Below are 13,085 nucleotides of genomic sequence, written 5' to 3' on the forward strand. Positions count from 1 at the left end.
TAATTGAATATAGATTTTGAAACTTAGAGAATTGAAATAGATGAAAACAAAATTAAAAAACTGAAATGAAATAGACAATAAATTTTACATTTTATCTATTTTCTGCCATAAAAAAACTTGGGCTACTTAAATCCTTCCATCCCAAACGTATTAAAATAAAGAAAGAGATAAATTATTCTTAAAATATTCGTCTCAATTCTATTCGTTGACTTTCCTCACTCTGAAAAGTATTGAAGGGTATGGCGGGTGCGGCGGTAGTGGATGGATGATGGATCAGTAAAATAAAGCCCTTTCTTTTTTGTTTGGTAAACAATAGGATTATGGGATTGTTTTATATTGTGGGATCTTGATCCGTGATAGGATTTAATCCAATCATCTGATTTTGTGTGAATGGATTTTAGCTGGAAGTGGGACCTCTGTTGCTGTTGCGGATATCATTATATTTGCAAAGTATTCGGAATTATTATTATTATAATAATTATATTACTGGGGAGATCAGAGCAAGATTAAGGATTTTTATTTTATTTTTATTTTTTATGATAAAAAAAAGCTTCTTTTTTTTTTTTTGGATAGGAGATAAAAATAAGCATCTGATAAATTGGACTTTGTAACTTGGAATTATAAAATAATGTTTCAGATAAGAAGAGGCCATATAAAGTATCATATATTTTTGATACACAGAGATATTCTATTTCTTGGTGAGACTTCGTGCGTGAGCTGGACATATCTCTTTCTAGGTGAGACTTCGTGCGTGAGCTGGACTCTGAGACCTTATAATTAAGAACTAGGATTTCTTGCATGCATGCGTGCAGGAGTTGCTGCATACAAGAGCAAGTGGCAACAGTTCAAGGTGACTTTTTTTTTCTCTCTCTCAAATGTCAAACATGCAAGGCAAATGCAGCTCTCTTTCTCTCTCTCTCTCTCTCTTCAAAACCATCAGACTCCCTCCCTCCCTCTTTCATTCCTTTCATCAAAAACCACAACCACCTAATCCCATAAATAATATAAAATAAAAAAACTCTTGCTGCTAATCCCACCTAAACTTGAAATCCAACATGCAACAATGAATCCTCCAAAAACGCATACTTTAGCTCTGATCCATGCAAATTGTTTGGGTATGGAAGTTTAGATCTGGTGCTAAATCATTTGTGTTATAGGGATTTGGCTTTTCTTGGGGATTTGGCTTCGATCTATGCAAATCGTTTGGGTATGGAGGTTTAGATTTCGTGCTAAATCAATTGGGTTATGGGAATTTGGGATGCCAATAAAAAACTCATATATGAAATACTGTTTTTTAATTTATATTTTCTTTGCTGATACTGAAATTTTATGTATTTTTTTATGAATAAAACTAATTCAAAGCTTCTTGAGATAGAGACAGATTCATCTTTGGTTAGTTTTAATGCGTGAGATGGTCATGGGGATTTTTTTTTTTTTTTTTTTTTTTTTTGCGTGAGATGGTAGAGAGAGAAGGATGAACGAAGGAAATGAACGAGAGAGAGGGATCTGATGGTTTAAGAAGTAAGAACAGAAGAAAGTTAACTAAAAATTCAGGTCACGTGCAATGCACACCTAAGACAAGTGTCACCTTGAATGTTGCCACCTGCTCCTGTATGCAGCAACTCCTGCACATGTGTGCAGGAAATCCTTGCTCATTAATTAATCTATAGGAGTAATTTTTGGCGTAATAATATTAAAATCTAAATTTTTAAATTTTAATGCACTGTCCAACTTATTTGGTGAAATGAGTAAAGTGGTTATCTTTCACATGAAATTTGACATGTAACTTCAGGAAAAAAAAAAAGGGACACATAACCTTATTTTAAAATTTTTTTGGTTATGTTCTCAAAAAAAAAAAAAAAAAAGTTTTGGTGATTTAAATACACAAATCAGCGAGTCCCACTAAGGTGGGATTTGGATAGCTGAAACGCAGTGCGTTTTGCATCTGTGTTTCAGCCTTCTTCTTTTTCTTTTCTTTTTTTTAGCGGTGATTATTGACTTTTTCGTGTGAGCAATGCACATCAGTAGATCCCGTGCACTGTTCACGAGACCCACAAACCTCACTTTTCAGTAACTTTTTCATTAAAAATGAGTCTCACGATATTATTCACACATTTAAAAATTATTTTGCTACAGTGTTATTTTGTTTTGTAAACCGTTTTCAAAAAATTGTTTTTAGAAAATTGTTCTCAAAATTACGGTACAAATTAGTTTTCAAAACTTTATATCTATTTCTCAACTCATATTCACCATTCAATAATATAATAATTTACCCTTCTCAAAAAAAAAAAAACTAATACAATAATTTTAGGGTAAATTACAGTAATCTATCTTGAAGTTTGGGGTAATACCAAACACATCTACAATCTGTGTTTCAGCCTTCTTCTTTTTCTTTTCTTTTTTTTAGCGGTGATTATTGACTTTTTCGTGTGAGCAATGCACATCAGTAGATCCCGTGCACTGTTCACGAGACCCACAAACCTCACTTTTCAGTAACTTTTTCATTAAAAATGAGTCCCACGATATTATTCACACATTTAAAAATTATTTTGCTACGGTGTTATTTTGTTTTGTAAACCGTTTTCAAAAAATTGTTTTTAGAAAATTGTTCTCAAAATTACGGTACAAATTAGTTTTCAAAACTTTATATCTATTTCTCAACTCATATTCACCATTCAATAATATAATAATTTACCCTTCTCAAAAAAAAAAAAAACTAATACAATAATTTTAGGGTAAATTACAGTAATCTATCTTGAAGTTTGGGGTAATACCAAACACATCTACAAATTTTAAAATATGACCAATTTGATCCTTAAATACAAATGGCGTGTAATGCCATTTATTCATTATCTCCCAAATATTTTTTTTAGTTCATTTGTATTCCTCATTTTCTCTCTTCTTCGCCCATAACATAAACACATGTCTCTCACTCACTCTCAAGCTTAAACCAGTATCCAAAGGATATACACAAACGTATAGTTAAGAAACATTCCAAAAAAACAAAAATTCTCATTAAATTAATATCCATTTTCCAAAACCATACACATTCTCATTTGGGAATTTTTTTTTTTTTAATTTTTTTTTTATAGAACATTAAAAAAAAAAATCTCACTACATCGATAATCAAATCAAGATCAACCCATTTAGATCCAATATCACACAAGACAATCAAACATAGTTCAACTAAACCAAACAACCATCCACCATCAAACTTCAAACATACCCAAATCGAAAATATTTCAAAACAAAAACCAAACCCATAATAGAGACCAGTAACCACCATCCACCATAACACCACCTATCACTTCCCACTCATCCTCCTCAAATCCAAACAGTTCCAACTATCCAACATCATATGATTCACAACCCAAACCCAAATTAACAATAAAATAAAAAATAAAAAAATAAAAAAACCTATACCCATGACGGTGAGCTCCACCAAATTGTGATCTTGCAACCACTAGTCACCACTCATCGTGACTTAGGGCCACAGTCCACCATCCTCCTTGATAGTGACCAAACCACACAACTTTAAACGATAGCGTATGGTGTGAGATTTGTGGGTATTTAGGTACTGAAACCATTTAGGTGGCGGAGTTTGTTGGTCCTTTGTTGAGTTTGAAACCTTATGACTGAGAGAGAGAGAGAGAGAGAGAGAGTTTTCCTTGCGTGAAGAAGAGAGAGCAAAGAGACAGAGCAAAGGAAAGAGAAAACTTAAAAATGAAATAAATGATTTAATAAATAGTGCACAAATGTTGTTAGTGTTTAAGTACCAAATTGGTCATTTTCTAAACCTTTTGGATGTATTTGGTATTATCCCATATCTCAAGGTAGGTTATTGTAATTTATCCATAATTTTTTTTTTTTTCGAATACAAGATAGAATTCTACGCTAGCCTAATCTAAGTGTATATGTGTGTGAAGCTCCCTCCTAGAGACTTGAACCTCGACCATTGCCCCTCACACTCCACAAGCACTTATACTTGTGGGGTGACCATCGCACCAATGGTGTGCGGTGGTAATTTACCCATCATTTTATTTTCTCATTTTTCTCACTGTTCTCAATTGTTACTCTCTCTCTCTCAGTGATGGTTGACAATGTTAATATTGTATTTTGTTTACCCTCGTTTTGGGTGCCAAAAATCCTAGTTTGGCTTTTAAAAAAGGAAAAGGTTTCTTTGCAAACCATTTTAATTCTGCTGATATCGTTTTATTGGATGTGCATTTTGAAAATCTAACAATTTAATTGCATGTTCTTATTATATCCTCAATACTTACAAAGTTTTAAGAAGATAACTATATCACAAATGTTTAAATTTCAAGTTTTTGTAATCTAAAATTATGCATAAAATATAATTTTATTAATCGAATAGTAAATAACATTTGATTTGAACAAAATTTAGCATGCATGTTAATAACATAAACTACATTAAATCAAATGGTTAGATTTTTAAAATTTGTATCTAATAAAAAGATACATAAGGAGTTTGAAGAGTTTTTCTTTAAACTAGTTTAGAGATAACTATTCTTTAAAAAGTTTTCAAATTACAATTTTGACCTTGGATCAAGAGAATGTTAAAAATTATTTAATTTATCTCAATCGAACATCAAATTAACCAATTTCATGAGTGTAGTTTTAAAATGACCAAAATGCCCATTGTTGACCCACAATCAATGACTTCAAAAATTCACCCAATGGCTAAATTTCATTATTTCACATCAAAAAAAAAAATATTTCTAAACATTTGTCAGAAGTTTAACTTAGTTTGTCCATGATTAATTCTGGTTCGGCCCTAATTTGACCAAAACTTTGACCATTCGATAAGGATTAATTTAACCTCATGTTGTAGAAAATTGAATTCCCTTCAAAATGATAGCTCATGAACCAAATTGGATTTTAAAAAAAAAAAAAAAAAGATATCGCAATAACAATGATGACTTATGCCAAGGATCCAAAACGCTATTGCTGAACCAAATAAATGAACATTTTATTTTACTACACTTGCAATGTTATTACACAAGAAAAGTTGATCATCCAACATATCTCCACTAGCAAGATGGTAGTTGATCCACTTACTAAGGTCACTGCTAAATATGTGTTTTTGACTCATCTTAGGAGTTTGGAATTTTGTTGGATTTGATATGTTCTTTTTGATACATTATAGACATTGTGATTATTCATATCATATGCAATAATGAGGTTATTAATTTAATTCTTGTTTAATGTGATTGATATTGCATAATGAGCACATTATTTGAGAATATGTCACCATGCTTAGATTAATCTACTCACATGAATGATCACCATGGTGCTTGAGTAGTGAGCGGGATGAAACGTAGCGATCACTTAGGCATTTTGGAAAGCAAGCAAGTGATCATCTTGAGCAGTGAGTGGGAGCTCTGCCATAGCATACAAATTATACTATAAATGTTGTAGTCAACAAATTAAGAGAGTGGTTGTATAAATCCCTACATTGTCACTATATGAGGCTTCGTTTACCATTACATGATCCATTTTATTCCCTTTTTGACCTAGAACTGTGTCATGAAGGCTTGATGTCGCTACTTAGCATGTCATCTTAGGGCCATGATAAAATACGATCTCATAGAGCATGTCTAGGAAAACAGTCAAGTGTGAATGAATTAGCATGAATGTCTCTCAAAGATTATTTAGAACACTATTCATTCTATGGCATATAGTCCTAATGATTATGATGAATCTTTGTTTTTCAACATAATCATGAGCATATTATATGCTATGGGATCAAATGTTGCTTTGAGTTCGAACTCATGGGGTATTAAAGAAACTTGAACTAGTGCGATAAAATAATTTGGGACATAGATGAGATATGATGAGTGATGTACTATGTTAGTTTAGATGATGACTTAATATAATACTCATACCCTACACACTTCATTGTCTGTATGAAGAAAGGATTGAATTAGAGATTGAGAGGATCCATTTCTGACTATAGTTCCTAGTATGGATGGGTGGAAGATATTACTAATTGGTTCAGATTTGACCCGACCTGTAATCCATGGCCTAAAAATTGTCCACATAGGTTATTAAGTGCATTTAACTTTGAGCTTAAATTTAAAATGATCTTATATGAGTTGTCAAAATCAGTAGTGAAGTGTTAAGATGAGTGATTGAGTATAGGCGGGGATTAAACCTCATATCTCTTATTCAACTATAAAAAACTTTACCAATTGAACTAACTGAAACCCACCTATCTTCTACTTTAAATACTCATACAACAATAAAAAAAACTGAAGACTAAGGATGTATTTGTTTGGAGATGAAATAAGGTGGATGGAAAACTTTAGAGTGAAAATGAAAAGGAAAACTTTTTTAAATGTGTTTGGTTAGGTGGGGAGGAAAGAAAATAAATAGTGGGGTCCAGGTGTTTTCTCATCGGGTCCACCAAAATGTTTTCTTCCCAAAATGGAGAGAAAACTAAAGGAAAAAAATGAGGCTGCTTAATGAATGAAAATGGCCATTTGCACTTACACACGAGCAATTCGTCAAGCTCCTTTCTCTCTCTCTCTCTCTCTCTTTTATTTTTTTTATTTCCCGGGTGGTGGGTGTGATAGTTGTTTTGTTTCTCTTTCTTATTTATCTATTTATTTATAACTATACATTATTTTTTTAGGACATTATTTTTTTTTAATAAATTGCTTCTTCTTTTTTTGGTTGTTTGTCACTTTTTTGTTTTAATTGACCATAATTTTTTAACAAGGTTATATGAGTACATTTATACAAACTCATTTTTTCCATCCCCCCACTTTTTGACTCCCAACCAAACAAAAATAAGAGAAATTAAAATTTTTTCTATCATCCCACTTTTCCATCCTCTCACCATTTTAGTTTGGAGAACGAATCATTTTGAACGATTTTACCTTGCGTATTTTTTTATAACTTATTTATTAAAAAGGGAAATAAATTAAATAATTTCTTTAAAAGGCTAATGTAAGGATGCAATTTGAGTCCCTAACCCAAATAATAAATGAACTTAAACCCAAAAAACCCAATACAATGAATTTGTAGAGAATGGATTGGAAAATTGAACTTTAATGAATCAGACAACAGGCAAAATGGATTCAGATGACAAGAAAATGAAGATTGACTAGTTTATTCTAAATAAAATCGTCCTCAGCACAATCCGAGAAGATCAGTTCTTATATATTTTTTTAAAGTTTGATTACAAGTTCAATTCTTGATTGCTACAGTATTTTTCTCTTAATTTCTCGATCCCTTTCTCTTAGGACCTTCTTCTTATTTTATATCATATCTCCTCTCTCATCTCTACTCTCCATGTGGACATTAGATTGCTTGTGTTGATACTTGTCCCATCAGCACCCTCCTGAAATTTTTGGGAGTAGCTGTAAAGCTGAAATACACTATTTAGATATTACTTCCTCATTAATGCGGCCAGAGAGTTAACTATAGAGCATTTAATGCGGTGGTAGCAGTTTTTCCCCAGATATTTCTCAACTCTCATTTTGTCCTGTACGTTCAAAGTGTATATCCTTATCAACAGAATTTCTTGGAATGTTACTTTGGATAATAGAACTCACCTTCTGACTCCTTCTATTTAATGCAGTGGTAGCAGTTTTTCCTCAGATATTTCTCAGCTCCCATTTTGTCTTGTACATTCAAAGTGTATATCCTTATCAACAGAACTTCTTGGAACATTACTCTGAATAATAGAACTCACCTTCTAACTTTTTATTCGTTTAGTTGATGAGATGCTCCTCCTCGGCCTACCTTTACAATCATAGTTGGCTCGAGAAGTTCAAAATCTTACGTCTTCCTTACTATTGATCTAGCTTCGGACCACTGAGCCTCCTCGGCCAAGGCCAAGGTCCAATATATATTTTTGGGCCCATTGTCCCTACAGCTAATATATCTATTTATTTGTCGAAAGCCAAGAAAAAAAAAATGGGGAAAAAAAAAGACCTAGCTAAAAAATTCCAAACCGACACTTTGTAAAACCTCAAGTAAGTTGGTATAATTTATTAAATTAAATATTTCTGAGTTTCCAAGCACTTTTGTTTTTCCCGGTAAATATTAATGGGAAGCAATTTATTATTCCTCTAATTACTGGGTTGTATAAGAGTGATAATACAATAACGAACAAATTGCTTTTATCTTAATTCTTAAGGTCCTTAAATATTGAGATTTGATCAGTATTACAGATCATTGCTTGGTTAATGTCTTAGTCAGATCCATTCAGCAAAAAAAAAAAAAAATTTCTTAGTCAGATCCAAAAGAGCAGCCTCTGCTGAGCCTTTGGCTTTACATTGTAAATGCCTAAATTCCATTAACAAATATGCTCCTTTACTTTGAAGGATCGACTATCATCTAGGACCTCTAGTGTCGTAGAGTTCAAGATCAATTAATAAACAACAAAGCATATGAAATTTCTCACAATGCTTCATATAAATTCTGCTTCATCAAGCCAGTGATGCTCAAATCCATTATCTAAAGAGAGCAAAATTTAAAAGAGAAATCTCCCAAAAGCAAAAATAAGAGAAAAAAATTCGTCAAGGAATACATATCCCCTGAAGTGGTAATGCAATACCCACAATTATAGGTAAACGTCAACCACTTTCACCGTAAAGCCTACGTTTTCCTTGGCTTGGAGGTTGAAAATATAAGATCAATGTCATTTAAACCATTGGTGCTGACAACACAGGTTAGGCGATATATGTTCCAATAAAATTAGCAAGCCTCAGAAATTAAAAAAACCAAAATGAAAGGAAAAGGCTAACTACTAGACGCTTGAATAAGCAGATTCAGACTTGAACCTATGATCAATAGATGGCAGACACATGAAAAACCAAAGGAAAAATTCTGACACAGAGCCACAAAATCACCAAAAATCATTGCATGAACACTCCCCGTCCTTGAAATGGTGATATCTATTGGCATCTCTGACAACAATTTCCCTCTTCATAATGGTGCTTATGAATTTTAAAACTGTGTGACAGTCTCCACAAACACGAAGATTCTTCACTACCCGAATAACTGTCCCCGGGACAGCCTTAAGCAACCCATAGGCCACAGCCAACCTCTCACTATGCCAAAATAGTTGTCTTTCCTTCTCTTGCCACTCCATGTCATGTAAAACAGAACTAATATCTGGAACATAACCCCTTCTCCTCATCTCTGCATCCAACTTCTTAAGCAAACCAAAAATCACATCCTTCATAGAATGAGCGGTCTCCCCAGCATAAAAAACTTCACTTTCCTTTCCCAATTCAATACAACTATAGCCCGGTTGCTTTTTAACTTCCATGAATGCCATCAACTTTCTCACCTTTGAAACCTTTTCCCACAATTCAGCTCTAGCATAAATATTAGACAACAGTATATATGTAGATGGATCTTCTGGTTCTAAACTTAATAGATGATCAGCAACCCTAATTCCCATTTCAATATTATTATGGTGCTTGCAGGAACTTAGTAAAGCTGCCCAAGTAGGTTCATCAGGCTTAAATGGCATTGCATTAATGAGATTCTCAGCCTCATCTAGCTGTCCTGACCGACTAAGAAGATCCAAGAAGCATGTGTAGTGCTGCAGAGAAGGATTAATCCCATAATCCTCCTTCATAGATTTGAATAGATAACGGCCTTTACTTACTAAGCCAACATGGCTACAAGCATAAATCAATCCAACAAAGGTCACTTCATTTGGCTTTACTCCAGCATAAATCATCTCATCGTAAATAGCCAATGCCTCCTTTGCTTGCCCATGCTGAGCTGTCCCAACGATTATAGAAGTCCAAGAAACTACATCTCTTCGTTGCATCCTACCAAAAATTTCCTTTGCAGCCAGAATATCACTACATTTGGCATACATATCTACAAGGGCATTACTTATAAATATGCAAGACTCATAACCAAGAGTGATAACTAGGCCATGAATCTGCTTCCCAAGTTCCAGCACTGCTAGATTAGCAGTTGCACCAACAATGCTTGAAAGAACTAATGGATCAACTATGTTGACTCCTTCTCTTCGCATTTCAATAAATAAATAAAACGCATCAACCCCATTCCCACTCTGTACCAACCCTGAAATAAAGGCTGTCCAAGAAAATAAATTCCTGACTGGTACCCTCTGAAACAGGTCACTAGCCTCCGATTTCCTTCCATGTCGAGCATACCCGGATATCATAGCAGCCCAAGAAACTGAATTTTTCAAAGAAATTGAATCAAAAACCCCACGTGCGTTATCAAGTAATCCACACTTGGCATACATATCAACTAAGGATGACTTGACAACATTGTCGTCACGAAATGGGGACAACACAAAGTGGGCATGCACTTGCTTGCCTTTCCTAATAGCACCCAAGGCAGTACATGCCTTAACGAGGCTAGCAAGCACAAAATGGTCAGGTCCTAACTCATCATCCTTAAGCATGGAGGGGAACATGGAAAGAGCTAGGTGGGGGAGGTTGGCCTGGTTGTGGGCAGTGAGAATGGAGGCCCATGAGACATGGTCTCTGTGGGGCATTTCGTCGAACAAGTGAAGGGCATCTTGAATGAGACCACATTTACCGTACCCGTCTATGAGGGTGTTGGGCAAAGGACCACAGTGCTCTAGGCCAGCTTTGATAATTTGGGCATGAAGGTTTTTGGCAGTAAGTGGGGTATGGCGCCTCACACAAAGTTGGAGTTGATGGAGATAGTGAGAGATAAGCATTCATCACCGTTTCGGCCTAAATCTATCAGGTAAGGATTTTTGTTTTTGAGACCAACGTTAGTTAGCCAAAGTGGGCAGAATTTCTGTTATATAATACTAGCGGCAGCGACCAATGTTCTTAAAACCGTTTCGAACCGTTTCAGTCTCTTCATTAGAATGAAATATTTTAGTATCGGTCTATTTCAATGTACCATTTCGATAAGTTTCGGGATTATCGTTATTTTATATACACACGTGTATGTTATTAATTAAAATCCATATAAGTTATGAAAAGTCTTCAAATTATAAGTCTATATTTCAATTAAAACATGATTAAATTTTTATTCTGAATTTACCTCTCTTGCTCTAAAATTTTACCAAACCAGATGTTATCTAAGGTGTGTCTCCACTCACTAACAAATAACCAATCTAAATCCATACTTGGTAGTTAGTTTTATTTATTTTTATTTATTTTTGGTAAGTGATTTAACTTTATTTTATATTTTGTAGAATAATATAACTGGTAGATTTATGTATAATTCAATTTTTTTCGCCTTTTATAAAAAAAGGATAAAAAAAATAAGTTAGAGAAAAATATTTTTTTTTTTTTTTGTTTGCACACAACAAAACCCATTAAGGATTGAATAAGCGTCACATGAAAATACAGTAGCAAAATAATTTTTAAATGTGCGAATGGTGTCGTGGGACCCAGTTTTAAAATTGTTTTTGATGAAAAAAATACTTGCGGGTCCCATGAACAGTGCACGAGACCTACTGTTTTAATCACAAACGCAAATGCAAACCCAAATTTAGCTGTATCTAAACTCTCACTCAATACATGTGTATGTATGTTTATTTGTTTGCAAGCATAGATATGTACGTGATCTTTTAATTGAGGCAGGTTGCTTTGAGCAATGTAAATCTATTGAAAGGAGTTGGTTAGATCTATTTTTGGCCGATTCTTCTTCCATAATCCAATCTGCATCTTATCTGATATTCATTGGGTCCTTGTCTTTTCGTTTGGTTGGCTGTTCTTGACTGATTGAGAGTGTAGGAATGCTTGAATTTCCGAAGAACTAATTCTATCCTATCTTCCGTTATGTTAATTTTTCTTCTAGAATTGGGCACTTAATGTCCTATAGTTTCAGTTGTAGCCAGTTTGTAAAATGAATGTGTTGAGGTGATAGCTGGGCATTACTTTGACAAGGTTGTTCTTAATATTGTTGAAAATAATAAAGATGAATTTTAGTTGCTTACTTGCTTATAGTCTTGATATTCTGCATTTACCACTTGACAAATGTCATTTTATTATTGTTTCAGTTCAACTCAACTTGACCAAGTATTCATCCCAACTTTTCTTGGTTAACTATATATATCTTTTCCTATCATTATATCGTATTGAAGGTTATACTCTCTTGAGTTAAATCACTCTCTCATTTGTGCAAGGATTCTCATTCATGTGTTGTGACTAGTTTTATGCTAGTTATCAATTTACCACACCCACCACTTTTCTTTGGGCTTTGCACCGTCTATATATAATGATTATGACACTGAGGGTCTATTTGAATATCGTTTATTGCTAAAAACTGAAAATTAAAAATATTATAGCAAAATAATTTTTAAATGTGTGAATAGTACCGTGAGACCTAGTTTTAAAGAAAAAGTTGCTGAAATCCGTACTTGTGGGTCTCGTGAATAGTACAGGAGACCCAAACAAAATGCCAAACGCAGCTGAAAATTTCATTCTTATTGCTATCCAAACTCACACGAAGAATATCACGCAGACTGAGTTCTATTTGACTTTGAACATATTTTCTTGTTATCTTTCTGTTTGAACAAGCGGCTTGTGTTTCTCTTTAATTAGGGTCACGAGTTTAATTGCTGTCAGGTTTTAGAGTAAATTCTTTTAGTTAAATTTTCTTCTTTTTTCCATAATAGATAATGATTCTTGGTCAATGTTTTGATTACAAATATGTCATCTTGGTTTATCAATTGTCATCCCAATTTTGGATTGCCTTTTATGCTTCAACGTAAGATAGCTATTTCTATCGAGGATCATTCACTTTTTCATGTTTTCCAGATATCTCTAACTTGATTGCACCAACTTAAAGTGATGGTTATACACTGATTTTTATATTAGAATGTTATCTTCGTTTTTTTTTTTCTTTTTTATTTTAAATTTATTTAAAAAGTTTTATTTGATTGAATATCATTTTTATTTTATTTTTTTATATTGCAATCACTCACTACCCATCTCTTTAATAGAGATTTTCCTTGTGCTTCTTCTGCTAGAATAGCATAAACAAAATAATTGATGGAGTGTGACTACAATGTCTACTATAAATGGTTGCCACAATGCCACATAACAATCTCTTTTACGAAATAGGTTGAATTA

The 13,085-nt window shown here is 33.5% G+C and overlaps 1 protein-coding gene across 1 annotated transcript; it reads right to left on the minus strand.

Annotated features, from left to right (window-relative positions):
* Positions 1–8,419: 8,419 nt before the first annotated feature.
* LOC115953631 (pentatricopeptide repeat-containing protein At4g14050, mitochondrial-like) lies at positions 8,420–10,819 on the minus strand. Its single transcript, XM_031071367.1, has one exon. The coding sequence runs from the start codon at positions 10,709–10,711 to the stop codon at positions 8,879–8,881; it is 1,833 nt and encodes a 610-aa protein (XP_030927227.1). The 5' UTR covers positions 10,712–10,819; the 3' UTR covers positions 8,420–8,878.
* Positions 10,820–13,085: the final 2,266 nt, after the last annotated feature.

The sequence above is a fragment of the Quercus lobata genome, chromosome 7 (genome assembly GCF_001633185.2).
Source record: "Quercus lobata isolate SW786 chromosome 7, ValleyOak3.0 Primary Assembly, whole genome shotgun sequence".
NCBI lineage: Eukaryota > Viridiplantae > Streptophyta > Magnoliopsida > Fagales > Fagaceae > Quercus > Quercus lobata.

Bases quoted from the DNA above. Each gene is read 5' to 3' on its own strand.
- LOC115953631 (XM_031071367.1), bottom strand. From the start codon at position 10,711: ATGCTTATCTCTCACTATCTCCATCAACTCCAACTTTGTGTGAGGCGC.